General features: G+C 43.5%; 1 protein-coding gene across 2 annotated transcripts in view; it reads left to right on the top strand.

Annotated features, from left to right (window-relative positions):
• Nucleotides 1–12,141: 12,141 nt before the first annotated feature.
• Nucleotides 12,142–26,334, top strand: part of CD8B (CD8 subunit beta) — a 14,965-nt gene continuing 772 nt past the window's right edge. The window contains exons 1-5 of one of the 2 annotated variants that reach the window (XM_032776879.1): nt 12,142–12,220; nt 17,656–18,015; nt 22,548–22,649; nt 23,381–23,473; nt 24,164–24,200. In XM_032776879.1, the coding sequence (XP_032632770.1) occupies nt 12,175–12,220; nt 17,656–18,015; nt 22,548–22,649; nt 23,381–23,473; nt 24,164–24,200 (638 nt within the window). In that variant the 5' untranslated portion in view covers nt 12,142–12,174. The remainder of the gene's footprint in view (nt 12,221–17,655; nt 18,016–22,547; nt 22,650–23,380; nt 23,474–24,163; nt 24,201–26,334) is intronic. The other variant, XM_032776880.1, reaches the window with a different exon arrangement.

Below are 26,334 nucleotides of genomic sequence, written 5' to 3'. Positions count from 1 at the left end.
CTTCTCCCCCCTCCCATGTTTTCTCTTGCAGAAAACCTCAACAGTAATAGCCTTAAACAGTGTTGTGACACTATCATAAGCGATAGTTTACCAGTCCTGTAGAATACTGGAGTACTTCTTTGTAATAGGTTGTCTAATAGGTTAACATGTTGCCCACTTTCTAAATGTTTTCTAGTAGTAATGCCATTCAGGCCTAGGCATTGTTCACTCATCAGTAAACAGCTGAACGATGTATACATGGTGGTTTCAAAAACTGATTGAATGTAATATTCTAGTGCATGTTTATTATGTTAAACCCTTACATTGCAAACTCCCCATACAATTGCATTCTATAGGAGTCGAGACCAGATGCATGGAGGGGGTTGGAAAGAGCCTAGTTAAAGTTGCCACCAATGGGATGGAGCCCATGTGTTACAGCGAGATTTGTTTTCCTTTCTCCTGCTTGTGTGAGATCTACAATCTCCTGTGGCTTGCAGCATAGACACCCACTTTTCCAGGCGACGGTGGGTGCTCGCCCCCCCGCCCTGCCCACTGCTGCCCTTGCCCCTCCCCCATTCCAACCCCTTCCCCAAAGTCCTCGCCCCAACTCCACCCCCTCCCTGTCCCTATTGGATCCCTTCCCCAAATCCCCGCCCTGGCCCCACCTCTTCCCCGAGCGATCCGCATTTTCCCTCCTCCCGCCTCCCTCCCAGTGCTTGCCACCACGAATCAGCTGTTTTGCAGCAGGAAGCACTGGGACGGAGAGGGGAGGAGCAGAGCCGCAGCGTGCTCAGGAGAGGAGGCAGAGCGGAGGTGAGCTGGGGTGGGAAGCTGCTGACGGATGCAGAGCACCCGCCAATTTTTCCCTGTGGGTGCTCCAGCCCCGGAGCACCCACTGAATCGGCACCTATTGCTTGCAGCAAAACCAAAACCCCGTAGCTAAGCTATTCTGCATGAGGGGGAGAAGAGACAGCTCTTTGGGGCAAAGGTTCTGCTGGCCCTAAGGGCTCCTGATCGGAGTGGAGGCATCTAAGGGTTACTGCAGCACTAACAATAAATAATAGTTACACCTTCCTGCATTCAAATATGGCCTATCTGAAATTGGGGTGGGGTGGATTAATCCCTTCACTGCTACTTTTACATGGATATCCCAGTGGACATACCTCAATTCAGTTTGTAGGAGAATTAATTCAGAATGTCCTCTTTGTTTAAGAGATTTAACTCACTCTTCCCTTTTATTGTACCATGGCTTAGTTGTATCTAATGCCCTTCATTGCTGCAACAGTTGCATAAGCCCCAGTGACATTATTCTGTGATTTGCGTAGAAACGGCTTTCACTTCATTGAAATTCATTCATTATAGGGCCAGAAAGAATGATCATCCAACCTGACCTCCTGCGTAACACAGACCAGAGAATTTCCCCCAATGATTCCTGCTTCTAGGCCAATAACTAGGTTGTGTTCTTGCCTTTTCATACCATATTTACAATTTGCTAATGCATCTAGCCTGAACTAAGTTTAGTTTCCAAACCACCTTGGTGAACTAATCACTAGGACACTTGGGTGGGAGAAAGGGCTTCAGGATTACAAATCTCCCCAACCACTGATGGTGGGGAAGAAGAGACCTTGGGCTTCCTCACCCAGCTCATTTCAGTACTAAAGAACTCATTTCCATAAGTGAGGCTGATCACAGGTCTGCCCTGAGTTCTCGGAGGTGCCCACGCTGGCATGGCAACTGTGTGAGTAAATATAGTACGTCCTTCCCTTTCCGGGCTGTGGTGAGGTTTTGAGTTGTTCAGATACTATGGAAATGGAGAGACAAAATTCCCTCCACTAGCTATAGCTGTTTGCAAGCACTGCAGCTTTATCTCTTGTGTGGGTTCCCATTTGCCATGCCACCAAAAGGAAAAAGTTGCCGGCAGATATTTAGTCTCAGATTCTTGTAGGCACCCTGACTGAACTGCTGGGGGATGGAGGCCGAAGCTGCAAGAGCATGGCAGGAAGTTCTGAGAGAGCTGACAGAGTTATCATCGCTAAAGAAACCACTTCCTTCAATAGCCACGTGTTCATTGTACCTCTCTGTTCAGCGCTAGGCCCGGAGAGTCATGTCACTGGTAGAGTGAAAAGTGAATATTGCAAATGGCAGTCCTGAGACTGTGCACGCAGTTTCAGATCTCATGTCACGTCCTTCTCCCTTAACCCACGAAATCCAGGCTGTCACTCAGTTCTGGAACTTTTTCCTCCATAATATCATTAGACTCCATTCTTTCCTCTACTTCCCTGTTATATAAGTACCTTAGTCATCTTTTGCTTTAAGCATGGCAACCAGTGCAGCCGAGAGCGGGTTCGGGCCCCAGTGAAAAAAAAATTTCAGGGCCCCTAGCAAGGGTGGACTGGCTAAACAGGACTGATGAAGCCGGGCCCCAAGCCCCCTTCCGGCCCACTGGGCCCCAGTAATTTGTACCGGCTTCCTGCCCCTCCCCTCATCAGCCCCAATGGCAACCTCTCAGTCTCTGGCTTTCTTGTATTTCTTCTCTGTAAAACCACTGTTAAGATCATCCTCTACTTCCTTCGTCCTCTAAATCACTGGATTTTGCATCCTCTCACTTGAATCCTGTCTCTTACCAAGAAGAAAATTCTCTTGTGACAATGCGCTGCACTGGGGTCCCAGAAGATGGAGGGTCAGTCGATTCTGCTATCACAGACTTGCTGTGTGACTCTGGGCGAGTCACTTGATCTCGCTGTGCCTCAGTTCTCCATCTGTAAAATGGAGATCACATTCCTTCCCCACACACTGTCTTTGGTTGGCTGTATAGTGTAAGCGCTTTGGGGCAGGACCCATCACTTACCATGTGTCTGTATGGTGCCTAGCACAGTGAGGCCCGGATTTCGGTTAGGGCTTCCAGGCACTATTGTAATACAAATAATATATAATAATCTTACTACATCAAATTCCAGGTCAATTGTGCACAGTTTTACATCAACAATCATATCTACTTCTTCTCATCAGTAGATCTCAAAGCAAGGTACAAATAGGGCCAGATTAAGACCTTTAGAGGCCCTAAGCACTCAAAAGATTATGGTGTCCCCCCCCCATATGTAATTCAAAATAAAAGCAATACTATACTGTAAAATAAAATTTTATTTTTTGAAATGACACAACTTACATGTATGCTAGACCTTCTGATTGCAAAATTCTGGATAAGTTCATCGAAGCTGACTCGATGAAGAATGTCCGCTTCCATACACAATAGGGAAAGTTAATCAAGTCTATCCTGACACGTTGTTCTCTGAGGGTTTTTTATTCTTTTCAGCTGAGAAAAAGAGCATTCTGTGGAGCAGTTAGTAATCATCAATGTTAGAAAAATATATAGTGTGATCTCTACATTTGGAAATATACATTGTATTCTGTCTTTCAGTATTGTGTCATGAAGATCAATGTGACTGAATTTCATTTTTCCTGTTTCCTTAAACTTTGCACGCATATAACAGTGGAACTGCCATACTTCTCCACAGAGATTCATGTTCAAGTCAACAGGGTATGAGTCAACTAGCTTTTGAGAACCTTGTGAATATTGTGCGTCAGATAAGTCCATATCGTTTAGAAAAAAAAATCTACTTGATACTTCTTTGTGCACTTCACCTCTTCTCTTCATATGAGCTTCAAGTGTATCAATTTTAGCATAGTAAGTAGATACGTGAAATTTGTCTTTAGGTTTCAATGCTGTTTCTGTTGCACTGCTATCATTTGCTTGCTTTTTCTTGATTCACTTGTGGGACTGGGCTTCTTTGTAGTTAGTAGCAGGCAAGATATCTTTTGATATGTCTCCACATCTTTCAAAATCATTCCTTAAAGTGTGTGATGGTCTGCTGATGATTGACAGAGGTCTGCACATGTTTTCAAATCCAATTCTTTTCTTGGAGAGCTTGACTTGTGTGGTAAAAGTGTTGTAAAATTTCATTCCACATGGTCAACATAAATACAAACTCTAGTTCTTGCATCTTGTTTGCAATGTTTTCTACCTCTCGTATAGTTTGTCCCTTTTGTGATTTGTCTTCAGCTATACTTGCTATTTCATCCACTATCTTTGAGAAGGAGTCCAGAATTGCACTTGTTGCCACTGCATGTGCCTCCCAGCAAGTATTAGAAAGAGATTTCAACACATGAGCATTGGCCAAATATGTTTTAAGAACTGCCCACCGGTGTATTGAGGCAGAGGAAAATGTATAAAGTAACTGGACTGTGGAGAAAAACCTTACTGCCACCGGACACCAATCAACAGCACTGCGGCCAACAAGATTGAGAGAGTGTGCAGGACATGCTATAAACATGGCATATTTGTTCTGTTCTAAAAGCTTCTTCTGCATTCCTTGATAACACCCTGGCATGTTGGCAGCCTTGTCATAAGATTGACCTCTGCACTTTAAGAAAATCTATTTTGCAAACTTGGCACAGATAATGCAGTACTTGATTTGCCATTTCTTCACCAGTGTGGCTTTTCAAATTGAGGACTGTTCTAAATCATTCAACTGGTTTTCCATCTCCGGGAGAGACATATCTTAGTACAATACTCAATTGATTAATATGTGAAAGATCAGGTGTAGAGTCGACAGATAAACTGAAGTTCCAGCAGTACTTATTTCATCCGCAATAGCTGAATGAACTTTGTCACTCATTAGACCAAGGAGTTCATCACATATTGTCTTGGATAAGTAGGTTGGATTACCTTTGCCAGCATTCCCATATTTTGAGATATGGCCTGCTAAAAATTGGTCAAACTGAGCCACAATCTCCAGCAATCCCAAGAAGTTCCATGCTGCAATGATCCAAATGTGTCATTTGATCCCTGGAAAGGCAGACCACATTCAGCTAATGTTTGAATAACAGCTATAACACGCTGCAAGACATGTTGCTAGTATTCACACTCCCCTTTAATTTGTTCTTCCAATTTTTGTGTCAATCCAAAGCCCTGTCTTCTATTTAAATGTGTCAACATTGAATCTCTGTGAGTAGTGCTATTTTCATGTTGTTCAGTTAAAACAGTATTCCACCAGTCACTAAATCCATCTGCAGAAAATCGGGATGTTTAAGGTTTATATGCAAAAAGTTTGAGAACAAAACAGTACGCAGACCCTGTTGATGGTGAATGGTGTGATGGTGAATACATTCTTGAGTGTATTTCTCACCATTCGCTTTCATGCCGAAAAATATTTTTTGTGGACAATATCTTGTTTGTTTGCCGTTGGTAAAAGTCCGACGTGATTTCTCAAAAGGCCTAGTGTGCTGTTGACAGTCATTTGGTCCACGATCTATCCAGTAAGCTACATCATCGGTACTGAAATCAACCCACATACCAGGATCTTTTCTCCTATTATTTACAGCATGAGCAGGTTCAGTCTCTGACACATCCACACCTTCTAGAACAATGTCTGTTTTACCACCAGGAGTAGGATGATCAGTTACAGTCTCTAATTTCCTCGCATTATTTCGATCTACATTAGTAGGGAACCCCCCTGGTTTAGGTGGCGATAAGTAATAAAAAGAACAGAAAAACAGGGGAAGTGTGTGTAGTGAAGTGTAAGGAAGTCTAACAAAGTTCTGATTTTTCCCATGATGACTACTTTGATGCTTTTTTTGAAATATCAATTTTTTTTAAAAAAAGAACAACCTCATTTTTTTGGTGCCCCCTGCTTTGCTAGTGTCTTAAACACATGCTTAGTCTGCCTATTAGGTAATCCATCCCTGTTTACAAAGGGAGGTAAGTATCATTCATTAACCCCCTTTTAGAGGTGGGAAATGCAACTTAACCAACAGCAGATCAGGGACTAGAACCCAGCTTACATAAGTCCCAGTCCAGTGCATTAGCCTTCCCTCTAGTGCCTCTCTCTACACACCTATTTCCTTCCCTTCCTTCATCCCAACCCTAAATTCTTCTTTCACCTGCTTCTCCCACTCTCTACAGACCTTGTTTGCCTGGAAGACCAATCCACTTGGTAAGCGCCAAGATTCTTTGATTGTTAAGCTTTAAAACTACTTTTATATAATCTTTCCATGTTGATCTTGCTGCCACAGCTTTCCCCTTGCCAATTAGGGCATGAACTATCTTCTATATCATATTTTCTTGTCTGAATTAAAGCATAAAGTCCTTGGACAGGGGATCTTGTCTTAGGTATGTTTAAAGTGTCATGTGTGATGGAGATTAAATACTAAATCGTCCCCAGTGTATCACTTGAAAAGGGAAAAGAGACACTATAATGGATAGAAAGGTAGAAGACAGGAAAGGGTAATGAGCTCACTCTGCTCTCGTTTACAGCAGGTTTACAATAGTGTCACTGCACTGATGGCACTGGAAATGCTCTCGATTTCACATAGTGTGGTAGGAGATTCAAAAATGAGTGTCTTTGCTGCTGCCATATCCCACGAAATGTCATGTCCCTCTTTAAATAAAATCCCAGATGTGCAATTGTATTAGATATTTTTACAAATATCTCTTGATAAATTCATCCTGGAATCAATCCTGTAATGAAAATACGTTATTCTAAGCAGTGTTTAATTGTGCCAGCGCGGAGCCACTGCACCTCTAGGCTTGGCAGTTCGTAGCCCCAGCTCCTCTGGGCTTCCCGTGTCAGTTATGAAAGTAAAAAAAAATTGCTTGAGCCCTGGCAGCTAATTGCTTGAGCACGAGCATCTCTGTCATTACAAATAAAGCACCTATTCTAAGACATCCAGGGGATAGTTTTGTGGGTGTGAGTGTGGGTGTGGGGAGTAAATACACTGGATAAGATTTTCAGAAATGCCTCAGTGACTTGAGACTCTAAGTCCCATTGAAAGCACTTAGAAACTTCTAAACATTTTACCCCTTCACACTATGAAATTCTGAATGCTTGAGTTGAGCCTGGCTAGAAAAGCACTTGATTTAAGCTTCACAAACAAATTAAAAAATTTGGAAGGACACCAGTCCTCTGCGAGTTCTGAGAAATGCACTTATAACCAGGTGGAGTCCTTCATTATAGGAACGTTATTAATGCCACCCAAATTCTGCAAAAGTACCCAGGGAACACCATTCTTTACAAATAAGCCTCGATGCAGAGTGTATTAACAGCGGGAGTGTGTCCCAACAGAAGAAATACCATTCTACCATTAACAGAGAAGGGAAACAAACAAATGGAATTTTTAAAGGGCACGCTCCCCCATACAGCTGAAATGCAACTTCACTCAAAAAGAAACAACTTAACTCAGAAAGATACTAAACTATGTGAAAATAGCCAGAACAAAGTGGGTGAAGTAATATATTTTTTTGGACAATTTCTATTGGTGAGAGAGACAAGCTTTTGAGCTTACATAGAGCTCTTCTGTAGGTCTGGCAAATGTACTCAGAGTGTCACAGCTAAATACTGTTCCACCTTATATTTAACTGTGACACTCTGAATACGCTTCCTAGACCAGAAGAAGAGCTCAGAGTAAGCTCCAAAGCTTATCTCTCTCACCAATGGAAGTTGGTCCAGTAAAAGATATCACCTCACCCACCTTGTCTCTCTACTATCATGGGACTGACATGGCTACAACAACACTGCATACAACAATGAAAATATCCATAAGATATAGGGCCAGGTTCCTCAGCTGATGCAACTTAGCATAGCTCCATGAAGTCAATGGAACTACACTGATTTACAGCCACTGAGAATCTGTCATTTGGTGTATTGGGAAGCACGGCTGTTGATGTTACTCAATGCTTTTCCTACACATTGGCTCAGATCTCCAAGCTGGTTCTGAAAGCATATTTAGTTCTGCAGCTAGTATTTTTGCCACAAATTTGAAAAAAAAACTACTTCTAACAAAACCAAACCCACACAAGTAAGAAAGTACTAGCTTAAAAAACAGCCTTAGACTAGCTTTTTGTGATCACTGTAGGGGAACTCAAATGTGCTGTTTAATAGCACAATAGACTAAAAGGATTTGTATGGTGGAACTAGTTCTCACTAGCATTGCAACTGATTCAATAAAGAGTTCCACAAAATGGGATTGCAAGCCAAGGAAATTAATCTTCAAGAATCTTTAAATCCCCTATATTGACTCTCCATGTACAGGCTGCAGAATTGTATAACATTCACTCAGTGCCATAACAAGGGCGAAGCAAGTGAGGCACTTCCCTCGGGCGCGCAATGCGGAAGAGCGTAGCTCTACTGCCCAGGCGGGGCGGAGGGGGAAAAAAAAGCCGTGATTGGTGGCACTTTGGCGGCAGCTCTACTGCAGCCGCTTCTTCGGCGGCAATTTGGCGGCAGGTCCTTCCCTCTGAGAGGGACTCAGGGACCCACCGCCAAATTGCCACTGAAGAGCCTAGAGCTGGCCCTTGTCTCGGGCACAAAAATTCCTTGTTACGGCAATGGATTCACTCATAGATTAGACAAGGTCATTGAAAACAGGTCTTGTTAATGTTTACAGTGCTGAAATATTTCACTCCATTTTTGCTTTCATTGTAGCAAAAAACTGACACTAAATTTCCTTGGATAGCATATGCCAAGAAATCAAGGGAAAGATTCCCTCTTCTCATGTTTCCAGGTGGTTCAGGATTTCTCAACGTGCAAAAGTAGTGTCACACCAACTGTGATGCTGGTAGACCAGGTACCAGCTCATGCTCAGATCCCCACGTCTCCACCGAACACTGACAAATGCGCGGCTGGAAGCAGTGTGGCTCACCTGTGTGCTAGTATTGTTAAAATAGGTATTAGAATTAGAATTTCTGCCTTAATCTCAGTCATAACCTCTGTATCCCACATTGTAAGGTAATGTTTGAGCATTTTCACTGTAAGCCTTTGTAACTGTGAATCACCAGACAGATGAGAGACATTAGTTAAAATGAAATGCTAGTGTCCAACAGAAGGTGGTACATCCTGCCAAAAAAGGAAGACCCATTACACCAGACAGACTAGAATGGAAGATTGAAAGGGACCAAAGACCTTGTTTACTCTTCCCACCCATGAAGATGAGACTTGCAAGTGAAGACTTTGTTGTTTACTAGAGTGAAACATTCACAAGCACAAAAAACATTGTTGTTTATGCTCTCCCCCACCAGGTGAATTCGTCTCATCAACTGAGTTTGCAACTCAAAGCAGAAGTGGGGAAGGGAATAAAAACCCTTTACAAGGAGGAACTGGATCTGAATGCTGCTTGGATTCTGGAGGGCACAGATTACTGGGCATAAGCAAAAGATCCCCAGTGCTTAGCCTTGGTTCGCCCGGAAGGACGGATAGCATTTGCTTATCATAAAAGGTTCTATTACTTTTGAAACTTAAGATAGGAACTTATTTGTGTGTATCTATGTTTACCTGCTTTAACCTTGTAAATAACTCTCGTTTCCTTTTCCAATATAATAAATCTTTAGCTGGTTTATTATGGGATTGGCTACAAGCGTTATCTTTGGTTTGAGGTCTAACGTGCAATTGAGCTGGGGTAAGTGATTTAGTCTTTTGGTACTGAGAGTAACCTGAATATTGCTGTGATACTTGATATAAAGAACCATCATTCACAAATGCAGGCTTACAGATTAGTAAAATGGATTGGAGTATCCAAGGTGATTGTCTGTGACTCCATGTTTAGGTTATTATAGTGCCTGAGGAGTTTACACTTGATAATTGGTTGATGAAATCTAAGTATAGAACTCACAGCCAATGTGAGGTTTGTGCCCTGTTTCCTAAGGCTGGTAGTTACACTCTTGACTCACTGCAAAACAGGAGAATAATACCATTTTCATCCATCACTTCATATTTCAGATTAATGTGGAGGACTGTCAGACTCATTGCAGTATAGCTGGTTGAATTTTTTCACACTACGTTTCTTCCTCAAAAAAATGGCAACATTATAGAAACTTTCCATTATTCTTTTTATCAAAATTTTCCAGTTTCCATTTGTATCAAAAATTTTAAGAAAATATTTAACAAAATTGTTTCAATACTTTTTATTTACCAAAAATCCAGTTTTATTTTCAAAAATATTTCAACAAAAAATATAAAATTTCATGGAAAAGGAAGTATTGGGTGAATCTATGAACGTGAAGTATATTTTGAACCCAGAAAATAGAAACAGCTTTGAAATTTTTTTGTAAAATCATTTCCCCATTTTCCTGCCAGCTCTAAGAAGGAGATTTCTCAGCCCCCAATAGAAGGGATAGAAATAAAACTATTATGACTAGGTTTTTTTTATTTTTTGGTAAACATGAAGATACAGAAGTTTGATGGTTACTGCTGAACTGTCCTGCCAACCCCCATGTAAAACAGTGAATTCATCTGGGGACCTTTCATTATTAAAAACATAAATATTGAATGATACAAACCTAGCAAAGCCAAAATTTCAGAGCATCTCTTATGCGTTGATATTACAGCATTCAAGCCATGTAGTGGCATGTCTAACACAGCAACACACCAGACACAGTGAGATGAGCTTTAGCAGAATTTCCTTACGTTTGTGGGTTTGTCAGCCACTAAATGTGTTTGAGGTTTCTTGCTCTTGTTGTCAAAACTTCCTGTAATTCTTTTAATGCCTCTGCTATCTGGATAATGGAGAGTAAGCTTCACCTTCAGCATTATCCAGGTCCAGAAAAAATACCTGTTGTAGAAAATTAAAAGGCTATTTTCACCTCATACCAAAGCTTGAGTAGGTAGATTCTCCTTGTGAATCATACATCAGTCAACATTTTAAAATGAAAAATGGCAGTAAATGTTTTGTTTATTTAAAAATGAAACCCTGAAAATCCAACATCTTTTGATACTGAAAACCCCAAGCTGGTTTTTCATTTATTGTTTTCTTTTCAGTGGCAAAATGGAAAAAGGGGGTGGGGGAGAAAAGGGGCGGGAGGGAACCATAATTGAAAAAACAAAAATATGTCCATTTTTGTTTCTTTACTTCAAAAACCTGGACATTTTTTAATTAAAAAAATTGAGAAAATGGGAAAATTTCCACAAAACATTTTTTGACCCTTTCTGTTGCGAGCACAAGGTTGAAAGAATGAACAGCCTATTCATACAAAGCCCAATCCAAAGCCTGCTGAAGTTGACAAGTCTCCCCCTGACTTCAATGGGCTTTGAACTGGGCCCACAGTGCTTTAGAAAAACAAGCTGTCAAGGGAAAAATATCCATGACCAGTCCTTAATTTGTAATGAAAAAGGTGGCAGGGCTTAAGCAATTTTTCTACTATCATAACTGACACGGCAAGCCCAGGAGTGCCAGGGCTACGAACGGCCAAGCCTAGAGGTGCCAGTGCTCAGCCCTGACAAGCCCCAGCACAAATTAAGCACTGTCTGTGACCAACAGCTTGGTAGGATTCCGTGGGATTTTCTGGAGGCATAGTTTGGTCCTTGATTGTCAGGCAAGCTCTGTGCAAGGCCTGGAGAGAGACTCACCATCTTTCCATCCTGACCCCTCCTTTGTTCTAACTCTTCTGCCGTCCATCTGGCAGTTGTTTCTGGGGACTCACCAAGGAAGATACCACCAGATGATTAATCATCCACCCCCTTCCGATTAAAACCTGTGACCAATTCTTTTCTCACAAGTATCAGAAGGTTTGGGTGTGAAAGAGGAAATGGGCAAGCTCAGCACTGGAGATGGAGCAGGGGCCAGAGTGCCAGAAGGATGCCTCTAGCTCCCTGATGCTGTAATGCAGAGTTTGATTCTGATCTCGCTTATACCCATGAAATGCCATTGATGTCAGTGAGTCGCTACAGAATTCCCTGGTACAGCAAGAGACCCTGCTGCCAATAGGTTGTAGTGCTAGAAGCTGGAGCACGGAAGTGTGGGGAGATGGGGCTGATGGATGAGACATTTTGCGTGCAAAAGAAAGTGCCATATATGCAAATCTATGTGGAAATAGCATTAGACTTCATATTCCCATGCTGCAGAGACATCTACTGTCCAGGCCATTGTCTGAACACAAGACGTATCAGATGGGTCTGTTTCCCACTCCCAGGTGGGTTGTATACAATTTACATGTCTTAAAGGAGTGAACAAATAACTCAATTAACCACGTGTCCCTCATCATCCCCTCCCAGCTGCCTTGCTTGAGGCTAATGAGAAGCAGCTCAAACACAGGCTGTGGGCTCTGTCACACAGCCCGCCCCAACCACTCCTCCTGCTTTAGCAAACTCAGAAGTGCCCTTGTTCCAGGCTGAAAGTCACAAGCTCTCAGGTGCCCTCAGGTCCAAGATGGAGTGGCCGTGGCTTTTTCTCTACCTCTCTCTACACATCACAGGTAACAGAGGAACACGGCGAGGCCTTGGTATAGTGTTAGCTAGAGCTTAACTCCAAGTGCAGGAGACTGGGAGGATGCAAAGTGCTGTAGGAACTTTGTAACCTTCCCTCCATCATGTTATTTCACAGCTACAGCATGGGATGTTTATAATGTAGATACATTACAGTAGGTTATAGATGTAATATATTTTATGTTACATATGTATGTACAATATTACCTATTTATGTGTAATATTATAGACTAATGTTCTAGACATAATTTGGGATTATTTTATTTCAGAGCTATTAGGATTGCCATATTATAGGATGTTATTGGTTTAGAATATATTATATTTAAGAATCATCAGGTTAAATTCTGTAATCAGTTAAATCAGCATATAGCTTCAGGTGTTGAGATAATATGGTCATATAAGTACAAAGATAGATTAGATTTACACCAATGTAACTGTTGGATTTTCCCCCTAGAATCACAGAAAATATTGATATAGGATGTCATGTTTTATCATAAATATAGGATGTGTTGATTAAATATACACTATATGGTAGTCATAGGCTATCAGAGCTACAGCATAGCATACATTTTATCAGCATTTAGATACCAAAGTGTTGGGAGCTATAGAAATACCAATGATATGTATGTAGTAGGATGGTATATTATATATATATATATATTATAGTATTATTTATAGGTACATTATATACTGCATAAAAATGCTTTATGGTTGGTTTATTATACGGATACAGATGTTGAGTACACCATAGGCTTGCAGATTATGTCACCCATTTTTTTTCAGATCAGGCACCACAAACCATTTTATTTATTCTTTCCAGGAACAGAAACAGGGCAAAATTCTCCCCTGACTTTATTCTACAGCTTCTGCGATCCCACTGATTACAATGAGGTCACAATAGATGTAAATTAGGACAGAATGGGGGGAGACAATGAAAGGAATAATTAATACATTATGAGATGACAGAAGTTACGAATGGAATCTGGACACGGGCACATCTTGAGAAATTCCAAACAATCGGTGTGCACATTAGAAACTGCTAAATACCTCTAATGTGGGGGAGGAAAACGGACTGGTTTTTATTATGGACTTTGACTGCAAATTAATATTTATAAAGAGAAGTGTGCCATTATAGACTACTCCAGAGGGGATTTTCAAATCCACTCAGCATTGTTCTAACTCCGCTGCCATTCAGTGAGTTTTAGCATTGACTTCAATGGGAGCAGAGATAGGTTAATGCTAAGCGCTTCTGAAAAATCCCATCCACAGTATAAAATGGGCCTTTTCTTTTTATGAATGTTGGGGTAACCACATAACTCAGAAGGACAGAACAACCACGAGTAGAGAAGTCTATAAGTATCTACATGGTGAAAAAAAAATTAATAATGGGCTCTTCCATCTAGCAGAGAAAGGGATAATATGATCCAACGGCCGAAAGTTGAAGTTAGACAAATTCAGACTGGAAATAAGGCATAGATTTTTTTAATAGGGTAATTAACCACTGAAACAATGTACCAAGAGTTGTGGTGGATTTTCCATCACTAAAATTTTTCAATTGACATTGGAAGTTTTTCTAAAAGCTCTGCTCTGGGAATTATTTTGGGGAAGTTCCATGGATTGTGTTAAACAGAAAGTCAGATTAGATCAGGGGTTCTCAAACTTCATTGCACTGCAACCCCCTTCTGAGAACAAAAATTACTACATGATCCCAGGAGAGGGGACCAAAGTCTGAGCCCCACTGCCCTGGGTGTGTGTGTGGGGGCGGGAGTGGGGGGACGGCAAAGCCAAAGCCTGAGCAGCACTGTGCAGGGCAGGGAAGCCAAAGCCCCAGGGGTTCAGCCCCAGGTAGGGGACCTATACCCAGGGCCGGCTCCAGGCCCCAGTATGCCAAGCGCGTTCTTGGGGCAGCATGCTGCAGGGGGCGCTCTGCCGGTTGCCGGGAGGGTGGCAGGTGGCTCCGGTGGACCTCCTGCAGGCGTCCCTGTGGAGGGTCCGCTGGTCCCTGGCTCCGGTGAAGCATCCGCAGGCACACCTGCGGGAGGTCCACTGGAGCCGTGGGACCAGCGGACCCTCCACAGCCACGTCTGCGAGAGGTCCACCAGAGTCACGGGACCGGTGAGCGGCAGAGCGCCCCCCGTGGCGTGCTGCCATGCTTGGGGCGGCGAAATGGCTAGAGCCGGCCCTGCCTATAACCTGAGCCCTGCCACTCAGGGCTGAAGCCCTCGGGCTTTGGCTTCGGCCCTGGACCCCAGCAAGTCTAATGCCAGCCCTGGCAACCCCATTAAAATAGGATCGTGACCGCTTTGGGGTCCCGACCCACAGTTTGAGAATCGTTGGACTAGATGATCACAGTGGTCTTTTATGGCCTTGGGATCTATGAACGAGAAGGTTACCCAGCAAGCTCTCTATGGGACAGATCCTGAAAACCTTTATGCAAGTGGTTCCATAGACTTTGCAGGCACAGGAAGTATCTGCCAGAACAAGAGCTTGCAAGGTTGGGTTTCAATGCATGAAAATATAATATACTGTTCACCATCATGTTATATTTACAGCATGGCTGTCTGTGTCCCTTCCCTTCAGTTTTACTTCATCATTATCAGAGATTTTTGAGAGAGACAACGGGAATCATACTACAAAGTCACGGGCCACATGTTTATTATAGGCTAAATCCTGCTTGCCTTCCTCAGTGTATTGACATCGATGGGACTATTAACATGAGGAAGGCAAGAAATATTTCCTCTGCTAGTAAATATTGCCTATACTCAGTCAGGTAAAATGCCCAGTGACCCAATGGAAATGTTGTTTGAATAAGGACAACCAGCTTTAGCTTTTTGTTTGTCATAAGGGTAGTTTTGGTGGTCCTTCCAGATGCATTCATAGATCAAGCAAGCATATTGCTAAGCCAATGCTGGCTTAAGAGACCCAGACGATAGAGAATCAAAAATTAAAATGTTAAATTCTCAATACAGCACACTAAATACGGACCTGGTTAATGTCAATGGACTTGTAGCCACTTATACCAATTTTAAAACTGTCTGGCTCCCAATATTTGTAAGGCATTAGGAAGGTCAAAAGTCCTTTATCAAAGTCAAGACACTGATCCTGAAAGCTGGTCCAAGCAGGCAGCCCGCTTCATCTGCATGGTGCCCCACGTTAATGAGGTTCCACCTGGAGACCCACTGTGATCCGTTGGGCACCATTTAGGCGCACATATGTGGATTAGTGTGTGGGATAGGGGTGAGCATTATTATTACCAAAAGTTACTGTAAATGAGCCCAAGATTTTAAAGGAACACTAGCACTTTAAAGTAAAGGGGCAAGAAATATGAGACAAGACTACCAAGGGCAGGCCCTTAAAACATGCACAAGAAATAAGTGGCTCTTTGTTGTTCAGTGTTGTTTTTACTCTGTTGCATCATATCCAGAGTCTGTTGTTTTGTTTGCTGAAAAACTGAGTCCCCCCATTTATTCTCGCCGAAGCCTGTACACACACACCTGCACACCAAGGGAGAATATTTTCCAAAGGCTGAGTTCAGTATTGCCAACCCTAAGTGTTCAAAAACCATGAGTCAAGCCCTGCAAATCGCAGAGCAGATATAAAGCTCACTAATGAGAAAATGAAACTGGCTTCTATTTTATTTTCCTGCTTGTTTTTGAGTCTGTGGAGTGACATTTTTCAGCTTTCCTCAGCAACCATGAAGGCTAAAAATGGTACTTTTGTAATGAAAGCTGAGATTCTCACATGATCTCTTGGCTCCAGGCACTGGGGCTTTAAGAAAAACACAAAATATCATCAAAAAAAACTGAGAAGTCCTTGTGGCACCTTAGAGACTAACAAAATTATTTGGGCATAAGCTTTCATGGGCTAGAACCCACTTCATCAGATGCATGAAGTGGAAAATACAGGAGCAGGTATAGATACATGAAAGGATGGGAGTTACCCACAAAAGCTTATGCCCAAAATAAATTTGTTAGTCTCTAAGGTGCCACAAGGACTCCTTGTTGTTTTTGCTGGCACAGACTAACACGGCTGGCTGTCCCTCTGAAACTAAATATCATGAGACTCACAATAAAATCATGAGAGTTGGCAACGTTGCGTTAATATTATTGTTCAGGATCCTATCCCGCTGTTGCTCATGTTTTCAGCTATGAAGATTCATAACATGGAATCATTTGCTTGTCTCCAAAATAAATTCTAAGAACAATAAGTAAAAAGGCCAGAGCAGGATACTTTTACCTTTCTCCACAGATATTCCCATTGAAGTCAGTGGGCAAGACTGCAAACCAGTAGTCCCACTAAGTAGTACCCTAGTCCTAAATAGTTCCACTGAGCTCAGTGGGAGTCATTGAGCGTAAGGTACAGCTCCACGTACATAAGAGTATGACTGAATCTGCCTCTAAGAGACCATTCACAGAGTACAGTGCTACTCAATGTGAGTGAGGAGGTCAACATCTGGCCCTTATTTGTTATCTATTTTATTTTAATTCTGTACCTACCCAAGCTCCAAGTGGTTGCAAAACTCCGAATCCACACAGTCTATCAAATGCAACGGGTGAGAGAATAAGCGAAATAACTGCCCATCTCAACCACCAAGTCTCTGGCTGTATTCACCCATGATTAAATAACAGAAGCAGTCTGGAGAAATCATCAACTGGTATAAATTGGCAGAGCTCCACTAATGTCAGTAGAGCTACGCTGTTTTAACACCAGCTGAGGATCTGGCCCATGGTAGAATTGTCAGTATGAATAAATGTATGTTAATGCATAAAAGGTTGGATCCTCTGGGGAGCCAAGTGCCTTCAGCTCCCATTGACTTCACTATATTTTCTATTTTTATGTGTGTTTCTTGCTGCATTTATCACTTGAGTGAGCTGTAGTTCTTCTTTTGACATGTTTTGATATCTTATCTGGAGTCATCTTCAGCCTCTTTGCTGCCTTTGCAGGCAGAGAAACTTTAACGAACAAGCTAAGAAGCTTGAAAAGAACTGGCAAAAGAAATTGAAACATGCCCAAAGAATGGCAAAGCACCGAAGAGAAGGAAAGGCAAAAAAAAATAATTTCCCTAAGCAAGATGTGGAAGCCCCATTGATTGGGATTTTTAAAAGTGGACTGGACAATGGACTAGAAATAGAACTAGCTGGTGTGATCTTCTCTACCTGTCTATATGGGTATCAATAGAGCACCGCCCATGGTAGTATTTAGGCACTGGTTACAAAATGTTGGGATGGCAAGAAGATTAATAGGGAACAATCCGCCACTGGCATGAAATAGGGGCTAGATTTCCTAATAGGTCTGTTATATCTCTAATTTGTGACCCCCATAATTCCATGAACAGAGAAACTACTAAGCTCACGAAGAAATCCTTTATTTAATATGTGTAGAAATAAATATCTTGACCATAAACATGTTATTTTCTTCCTTGTAGGTTGCCAGAAAACCCCACCTATATTTCAGACTCCACCACGTATTATAGCCTTGAACAACAGTACGATGGAATTGGTCTGTGCATTGAAAAGTGAACAGTTTACCCAATCTGGGATCTATTGGTACCGATGGAGCACGGAGATCCAAGACTTCCAGTATGTACTATTTTCAAATGTTTTTCAGAAACACACCATCACCAACAACATAGACAAAGACAGGTTTAATGTGAGTAAAGGAAGCTCTCGGCACACATACACTCTGAAGATCAGGAAACTTCAGCCTTTGGACGCCGGCACATACTACTGCGCTGTCTCCCATTCCTCAGAGCTGCTCTTTGGCAATGGAACGGAGCTTAGCGTGGGTAAGTGCTGTTTCAGATTGGCGCATCCACTCCAAAATCTCACAGGGCTTGGCCGAGATGCTGCTACAATAGAAAGGTTAGAATAATAAAAATAACCCTGATAGAAAAGGTAACAGGGCACAGATTGGTCCCTAAATACTGCTCGCCTTTCTCATTGCTTTCATCGAGACTATCCACATTAGCAAAGCATGAAAGGTTTGGGCCCTAGAATGTGCTTGAAGAGATCTTAGAGATTATATTAGCCAGAAAATTGGGCAGAAAAAGGTGTAGCAATAACCACTGGCTTGAATACAAAGCTAGACAAATTCAGACTGGAAGTAAGGAGTGAAATTTCAAAAGGGAGGGAGATTAACCATTGGAACAATTTACCCAGGGTTGTGGTGGATTCTCCATCACTGGCAATTGTTTAAATCAAGACTGGATGTTTTTCTAAAAGATCTGCTTGAGTTCAAACAGGAATTATTTCAGGGAGGTTCTATGGCCTGTGTTATGCAGGAGGTCAGACTAGATGATCACAGGTCCCTTCTGGCCTTAGAACCTATGACTGTGAAATGTAGGGAAACTGCTTCCAGTGTTATAAGGCTGCTAAGAAGTCGTAACCTTGCACCACTGTCCATTTTTCAGTCCTGATCACAGCATGAGCACTGCTGTGCTCTGATCATTTTTATGTAAAGGAGCCTTTCAAAAGAATGCTACTAGACCTGGAAGATTCACGTTTATTATCTTTCTCTAATTCCAGTGCTGTTTTTGCTCTTAACTGGATTATTTCCCCACTTGAGTTCACAGCTCATTCTCACTCACTGATTCTGTTTCTCACCTGGCATTTACCGATTTCCTAACACCCCCATTAAATCATGGGAGGGCTGGACATCTATCTCACAGGGTTGGTGATAGGATACTGAGCCTTTCATATCCAGTTCTCCCCTGGCAAGTCATGACAGGCTGATAATGGCCGACAGCTCTCACCATCCAGGGGCTGTTTAGGACCCCATGTGAACTGGCACACCCTGGCAACTTGTTTGGCAGTCTCAGAGGGGAAAGCAGCTCAAGACTGATAGGGCATGGAGACTGACCTACCTTCTGATTCCTGGAGCTGGTCCCGCTAGGTCAGAGCTGAAGCACATTGGTATATCTGTGAGGGGAAGCTTGCACTGCTAATTCCTGCAATCTGATCCAGCAGGACCTTGATGCCCTGCTGATGAAATCTGTGGCACTTCTCAGAAGTACAGGCTCTACCCGCATGGCTCTCACTGCTGGTTTGACAGTGCTGCCTGTGCCTGTTCTGTGCGTAAACAGAGAATTTCAGTCCCCAGGGCCATCAGACCAAAACTTTTGTGAGCTCTAAATTGAAATCAGTGGGACTTTATGTGGGCTTAAGGATCTGAGCTATAGGATCCTATTGTAGGGCCTTTAGAGAACCTCTTTGAAATTCTCAGACATTCAGCAATACTCTTCAATCCACAGCTTCTCCACTATGTAGCAAAGGGTAGAAAAAGCACAGCACTTTGATCACAATATATGATCATGTGCTTAAAACCCTTCTTCGTGGCTTCACTTTGGAGCTATGTATGTCCTTAGGTGAGTAAAACCTTCAGTCTAACGTGTATGTTTAGCAGGAGTATAATTATGGCCATTGGCTTTAAAATGTTCAGTCTTCCATCTTGAGGAATCCCCACTCCTTTGCTTGTTGCAAATAAATACACTGGCATTTACTGCCATTGCATTGGCTAAGTGTGTCCCTTTTCTATCCTTGCTTACTTGAAAGAAAAGCTATTTGAAGACAGAGGAGAATTATCTGAGCAGCCAGAGTAATGTGCCCTGCACAAAAACAGTGCTTTCAAAAACTTGCTGCTGTAGTCCAGTCAGAATGAAAACATTCAGATTTAAAACTGAGCCCCAATAGATTGAGTTCAAGAAACTGGGGTTCCCCTATCATATGTAAGCAAAATCACACTTCACAGGGAGTTTTTCTCTTTTTTCCTTTGGCATCTGTGACAAAATACTCTTTGATTTCACTTTTTAATGTCTATTGTTAAGTATAAGAGAGGTAGCCGTGTTACTCTGGATCTGTAAAAGCAGCAAAGAGTCCTGTGGCACCTTATAGACTAACAGACGTATTGGAGGATGAGCTTTCGTGGGTGAATACCCACTTCGTCGGTTGCATGTCAGTAGTTTAACAAAAATAGGAAAGGAGTTATACAGGTAAATCCCAATGATCCAGATGCCTCATGGGACATCTGACACTTTTGGTGTGTCCGTGTCATTAAAATAAATTTAGTTTCTATATGAATTTCAGTTCCAGAGGGAAAGAAATGAACTTTGGATAGCCCAGATTTTTGGTTAACTGGTGTTTGAATGATCAGATTTTATCTGTATTTGTATAATGGGGTGGGGGTTGTTTGGGTGATTGGTTGTTTTTTGTCATTAGAGGTTTTTCTGGCATGACTTCTTAGAGAGATAAATATATTAAATTATAACTCATATAGTCAATAATAAGCCACAGGCCTTATTTAATCACTGTTATAATCAGCAAAAAACTACTCCAAGCAGAGCTTTCTATATGCTGACAAGGGACCAGAGTTGTAGATGCTTTGGAATCCCCTTGGGATGTTGATGTTGCTATCAGTTTGATGTGATATGCATGCGGATACTACCATGATGGATTTCAGGCCAAAACCTTATGACAGACATGTGGACAATATTCAGTCCATATTAGACTGAAGACAATATGAGCTGAAGGTAGACTAGAGAATTTTGCAGGATCAAGCCCCTGTATAGGGTTTTGTGCAGAAATATCTTTCTGGTATCTCCCCTACTTTCTCAGCTATCATGGAAAATAATAACCTGTGATAGCATGGCATGCAAGAGGGAAGGATAGCTTAGTGTTTTGAGCATCGGCCTGCTAAATCCAGGGTTGTGAGTTCAATCCCTGAGCAGGCCACTTAGGGATCTGGGGCAAAATCAGTACTTGGTCCTGCTAGTGAAGGAGGGGAGTTGGACTTGATGACCTTTAGGGGACTCTTCCAGCTCTATGAGATAGGTATATTTCCATATTAAAAAGATGTGGTTTGGAAATATAGCTGAAAATGTGTTAACCCAATCTTAGGGCCAGATCCTGTAAACACTTATTACAAGAAGTGGGCTATGTCCAGTGATAAGTACTATTCCTGGTAGGAAGTGTTACAGCTTAGGAGATAGCTTCTTCCACCAGTATAGCATGATACCACTGCCCTTATTCATTCAATATACTATAATACTGGGCATTTCTTTAAATGCTATTGGCTAGATCTTGCTCTCTTTACTAACACTGAGTAGTACCATACTCACTGAAACCTGGGGTCCTGTATAATTACAAATTCCCCTACCAGATATGGGATAATTGCTTGTATTCTGAAGTCATTGAAATTCTTCGGAAACTTAATGACTAGTAATTATGGTGTTCAGAAAAAATAACTAGCATGAAAGGGCCCAATTCTGCACCCACACAGCAAACCTTCCATTGAATGGAATGGGAACAGGATCAGATCTCTTCAAACTAGTTATTTTCCTAAATATTTAGAGGCCATTTAAAATACACACACACACACACACACACACACACACACATATTCTAAGGCCAAGATCTTCAAAAGCAACTAGTGATTTAGGATGCCCTACATTAACACTCACCCCACCTTATGCCCACCCTAACTATCATCTCTCATTCGGTATTGAAAAGTAGACGCCTGTCGCTGATCACCCAGCCTCTATCATCCGCTTGTTAAATTTTCAGACAAATACTTTCACGTTTTCACAGTGTTTCCTGGCAGGCTTGGAATGTGCTCCCTGAGAACATCCACAAAACTACCGCATTAGCCTCCTTCAATACTCTCCTTAAAACTCTCCTTTGCCATGAGGCCTCCAAGAAACTTGACAAAGGTTAGGCTGCTGGCGTGCTGTGTGACCAGAGCCTGCCGACCAGTATTGTCTCTGCTGCCTTGTACGCCTCAGTCAACCTTTCTGTATCCATCTGACAGTGCTTGTTTTGGACCTACATTATAAGCTCTGTGGGTCAGGAGCCATCTTTTTGTTTTGTGTTTGTACAGACCCTGACACAACATGGTCCTGGTCCGTGACTGGGGTTCCAAGGTACAAATGCTAATAACAATCCATGAGACACATTAAAGGGCCTTGCTATTCAGAGGGTAAATTCTTAGTATTGTTTTGAAAATCAGGATCCTTTATGGTGTCTCAATCTGGACACTCAAAATCAGGGCTCACTTTTGAAAATCTTAGCCTAAATGTCAAAACTCCTTGTCCCATATTATGACCTAACCACTTGCCACGCCTCAACCTTTTCTATACGAAGTTATTGAGAGATACAAGAGTGCAACAGTTCCGTTCATTTGGAATTTTACAACAATTCCATTCATTTGGGAGGGGAGGGGTCCTTTTAGCCCTAAAGATTGTCAAAGATTTTTGTCATTACTCTTAATGTGTCGTTTAAATGTCTTCTGTGCTATGTCCCATTAATCCTATTTTCATCATTTCAGTCGACTCTTTGCCTTCCACTGAAAAACCTACAGAGAAAACGCCGTCCTCAGTGAAACCTTTGGGGTGCAAAACCTCCAGCATAACTCCTGCTAAAATGAGAGGTAGGGCACTGCCTTTCGCTGGGCATCTTTGCAAAAAGTAGCATGGGCCAAATCGATCCTGAGTGCAGTTCGGTTTAAACCAACAGTCACACTAGGAATGAAGCTGCCTCAATATATTCCATTTTCTTAGCTGCCCCGATGTAACTCGGGGGTGACTCCACTGAAGTGGAGGGCACTCTCTGGGCCCTGGCATAGAGTCATGAAACATATCACGGAAATATGCAAGGTACAGAAAAACACAGGGATCCGGTCTCTCCCCTTGATACAGGCACGTGACTCCTACTGATGCTAATAGCAATTATGTTCATGTCCATGTCTGACAGAGCCTCAATACCTGGGACTGCCCCTGGCCCTAGGGGCCTGCTTCAAAGGGGGATCCTCCACTCCAGGGAGGATTCTAAGGAAAAGAGATTACAGCTTAGGGCTACCCCTACCCTGGCATGTCCACTTCTGCACATAGCCCACTCAGTCCCTGCCCAACCCCCACCCCTAGATCTATGGAGAAGTGGAGGGGCCCCATGGGGGTGGAAGGGAAGGGCAGGACTGTATGCCTGAGGAAGCTGAGCCCCTTTCTGCGTGAAAAGGGACAGATCTGTGTGTGGATCTGGAGGCACAATGCCCCTCCCACACCTCAGGAGAGTTTCTGTCAGAGATATTGTGTGTAGCCAGCACAATCTGCCAGCTGCTCCTGTTTTCTGTAATATGCACTGTATGTTTCTTTTGGTTTCTAGGTTCTTCCTGCAGCAGCTTCATCTTGGCCCCATTAGTGGCATGTGCTGTTATTTTACTGCTGTCTCTGGTTGCTGCCATCCGTCGCTTTCAGCGTAAGTGCTGGGCACAGCAAATGGGTCGTGCTGCTCCTGGATCTCTTCACGCTTCTGAGGGGGGTTTCTCCATGCGTGGAACTCACCTTTCCTGCTCAGAAGGGAGCACTCTCTGCTGCCCCAGCACCCTGCAGAGAGCCTCTTGTGGGTCCAAAGATCCATTTGGGAAGGAAGCAGAGGATGGGGGAGACAGGTCTCACAGGAAATCCATCATCCACCCCAAATCCCACAGGGATCCACCCCCAAATACATGCAGCCTGGGGCAGTTTGCACACATATCCCAGTGGTGAATGTGTTACAGGCCCCTCTCTCCGCTGATATACGGAGAATATGTGTCTGTTACAACCCCCAGCTACAGCGCTTCAACTGCTCATGTTTTTAGATCTGGAGGTCCCCAGTTCAATACCAGGTGCATCAGCCAAGATGGCAGCCCTCCCACATTTCTGCTCCTCATCTCAGCATTGAGGAGTATCTGCACTCTTCAGACAGGGCCTCAAGGAGCAGCTGCAGGCTGGGAATCCCTGGCAGGACAGCTCCAGTGCGGGAAAGGGAAGGGGGTCTTGAGGAGGCAGAGATGACTGGGAGTGGGAGCAGGGAATATCAGGAGTTCAGGAGAGACCCTTGTGGGATGAGAGTGCTAGGAGCCAAAGAGTCTTCTCCTGACCTAAGCTGTTGCCTGTCTCCTTTCAGGCCTGCGCAGGAGACTGCGGCTTCACTTCAAGAAACAGTAAGTGCTCTTGGTTGCGTTCTCCAGCCCCGTACACTGCAAAGAGCACAGCTGCGCTTTTCTCATGTGTGAGCTAGTGCTAACAAAAATGAATGCGGGGGAACAATCCCACAAGGTGCTGAGCACCTCCTGTATGCTGCTGTGTGTCCTCAGCTCCTGTTAAAGTAAGTAGGAATTGAGAACTCTCAGCACCTCACAGGAAGCACTCAGCACTGCACAGAATCGAGTGTATCTGTGCAACTCCTTCGACTCATAATGAAGGCATCCCATAGGAAAGGGAGCAGTCTGTATGTTTTCCCCTCTGGCTGTCTCTTGCAGGGTGGGGTAGTTTTCACCCCATTATTGCTAGGCCCAGAAAAGGCATTTTCTCTTTGTTTTCTCCCCAAGTGTTGGCTGTTTCATGTGCCGAAAGCTTAAGCATGGGCCTGTTATCACTAGAGAGGGGCTGAAAGCAAACTCTCAGGGTAGAAATCGCCACAGCTTCGGGCCTCTGGACAGGCATGGAGCAGGACGACTCCCAAGCTCAACGACTCCCAAGCTTGAAGGGGCTCAGAACTGAATCAGAACTTTCAGCTCAGGCCCATCTGCAGATAGCACTAAATGGTCCATAGAGATGTAGGACACATCACATGGCAACAGACCAGTTCCCAAGTTGTGCCACTGGCAAACAAGATCCAGCCTGGGCAAACTTAGTTAGAGTCTCTCTATGCCTTGGCCACATTTTAAATCCTACCTGAGTGGATATCCCGAGAGCTGCTCTGGATGTGGTTTCCTCCCCTGTACGTGACAGGAAGCGAGGTGTGGCATGTGGGCAAAACTCAGCACGGTTTATCCACCCAAAAATGATGTTAATCTACAGCTGCTTCCCTTCTCAACCAACAAGGGATTACTGAGTGCGAAGGAGGCATGACTGGCAGCCACTGAATGAAAAAGGAAGAGCTGGGTTGTCCAAAGATGGCTCCTATCCGGGAGATCTGTTAAGCTGACGAATGGTCTCCTAAGGGAAGGGGAAAGAAAGCCCCATAAATCTGGCTATTTAACACTACTCTTGATAAGCCTGGGATAACAGAGTGGCAGGGCGGTAGGCTAGAATGATGACCGCAGTGACAGTCTTTCCATGATAGCAGAGCCATGTGAAAATGTTCCCATGGGCCCTTGGTGAACCTGAACAGAGGTTGTTCACAAAGCAGAAAAAAATCTACGAACTTCCTCCTCCTGAAAGTCGGACTCTCACTCCAGCTCTGAGAGCTGCATGTAGCCCCATTGAGCTGCAGGGGCCTGTGCACCTTCTCTGCCCTGCCCTGCTAGCCTGTCCCCTCACCTGTTTGGCTCAAATGGCCCCTGCCCCAGTCATCAGGACTGCATTCCAGGTAGCTGCCTCCCTTCATCCAATTCTTGCTGCACCCGCCCCCCCGGTCCATAGGAGTCTGCTGGGTGGACAGGGTACACATGCCATTCCAGTAGGGCAGCGACAGAAGGAACACCATCTCCCACTCCAGGGACTGCTAGACTCAGCTCAGGAGCTGGTAGTGCCCCAGAATGTGCTCCCCAGACCTTGCAGCTTAGGAGAGTGTCTCCGCCACACCCTGCCTCTGTTATTGAGTGGGAAGGGCTGAGCGCATCCTACTCCATGCCCACGATGCCACTTATGAAATGGGAGGCAGCAACCAGTACTGGGCAGCCCCCAGAGAGCCTGCTTGGGAAAGCAGCCATCTTGTGCTCCGCCTTGAGGCTCAGGGAGAAAACCACCCAGTTCCATACAGGGCCCGCAGGAACTTGTCGTCATGGGATTTCTCATGTCAGTAAGGCAAGTGGGGTGTAGACTCTGTGCTACAGAGAAACCAAGCCATAGAAAGGCTTACTCAGGTAGCTTTGCTTGTCCAGCCCTTGTTGATGTAGGATCAGCACATACCATTGTTAACTGTTGTTCTGGGTCACAAATGATTTGCTAGCTTAGCTTCGTCATATTTGATTGTTCGTTGTTCACAGTTTCCCCTTTGCCAGGCTGTTTTTTGTTCATTATTACTAGGACTCTAAAAGCAGCAGAGAATCCTGTGGCACCTTATAGACTAACAGACGTTTTGGAGCGTGAGCTTTCGTGGGTGAATACCCACTTCGTCAGACGCAGGGGTCT

This window comes from Chelonoidis abingdonii, chromosome 5 (assembly GCF_003597395.2).
Source record: "Chelonoidis abingdonii isolate Lonesome George chromosome 5, CheloAbing_2.0, whole genome shotgun sequence".
Lineage (NCBI taxonomy): Eukaryota > Metazoa > Chordata > Testudines > Testudinidae > Chelonoidis > Chelonoidis abingdonii.
The sequence above is the reverse complement of the archived record's forward strand: the minus strand, read 5'-3'. Positions and strand labels throughout refer to the sequence as shown.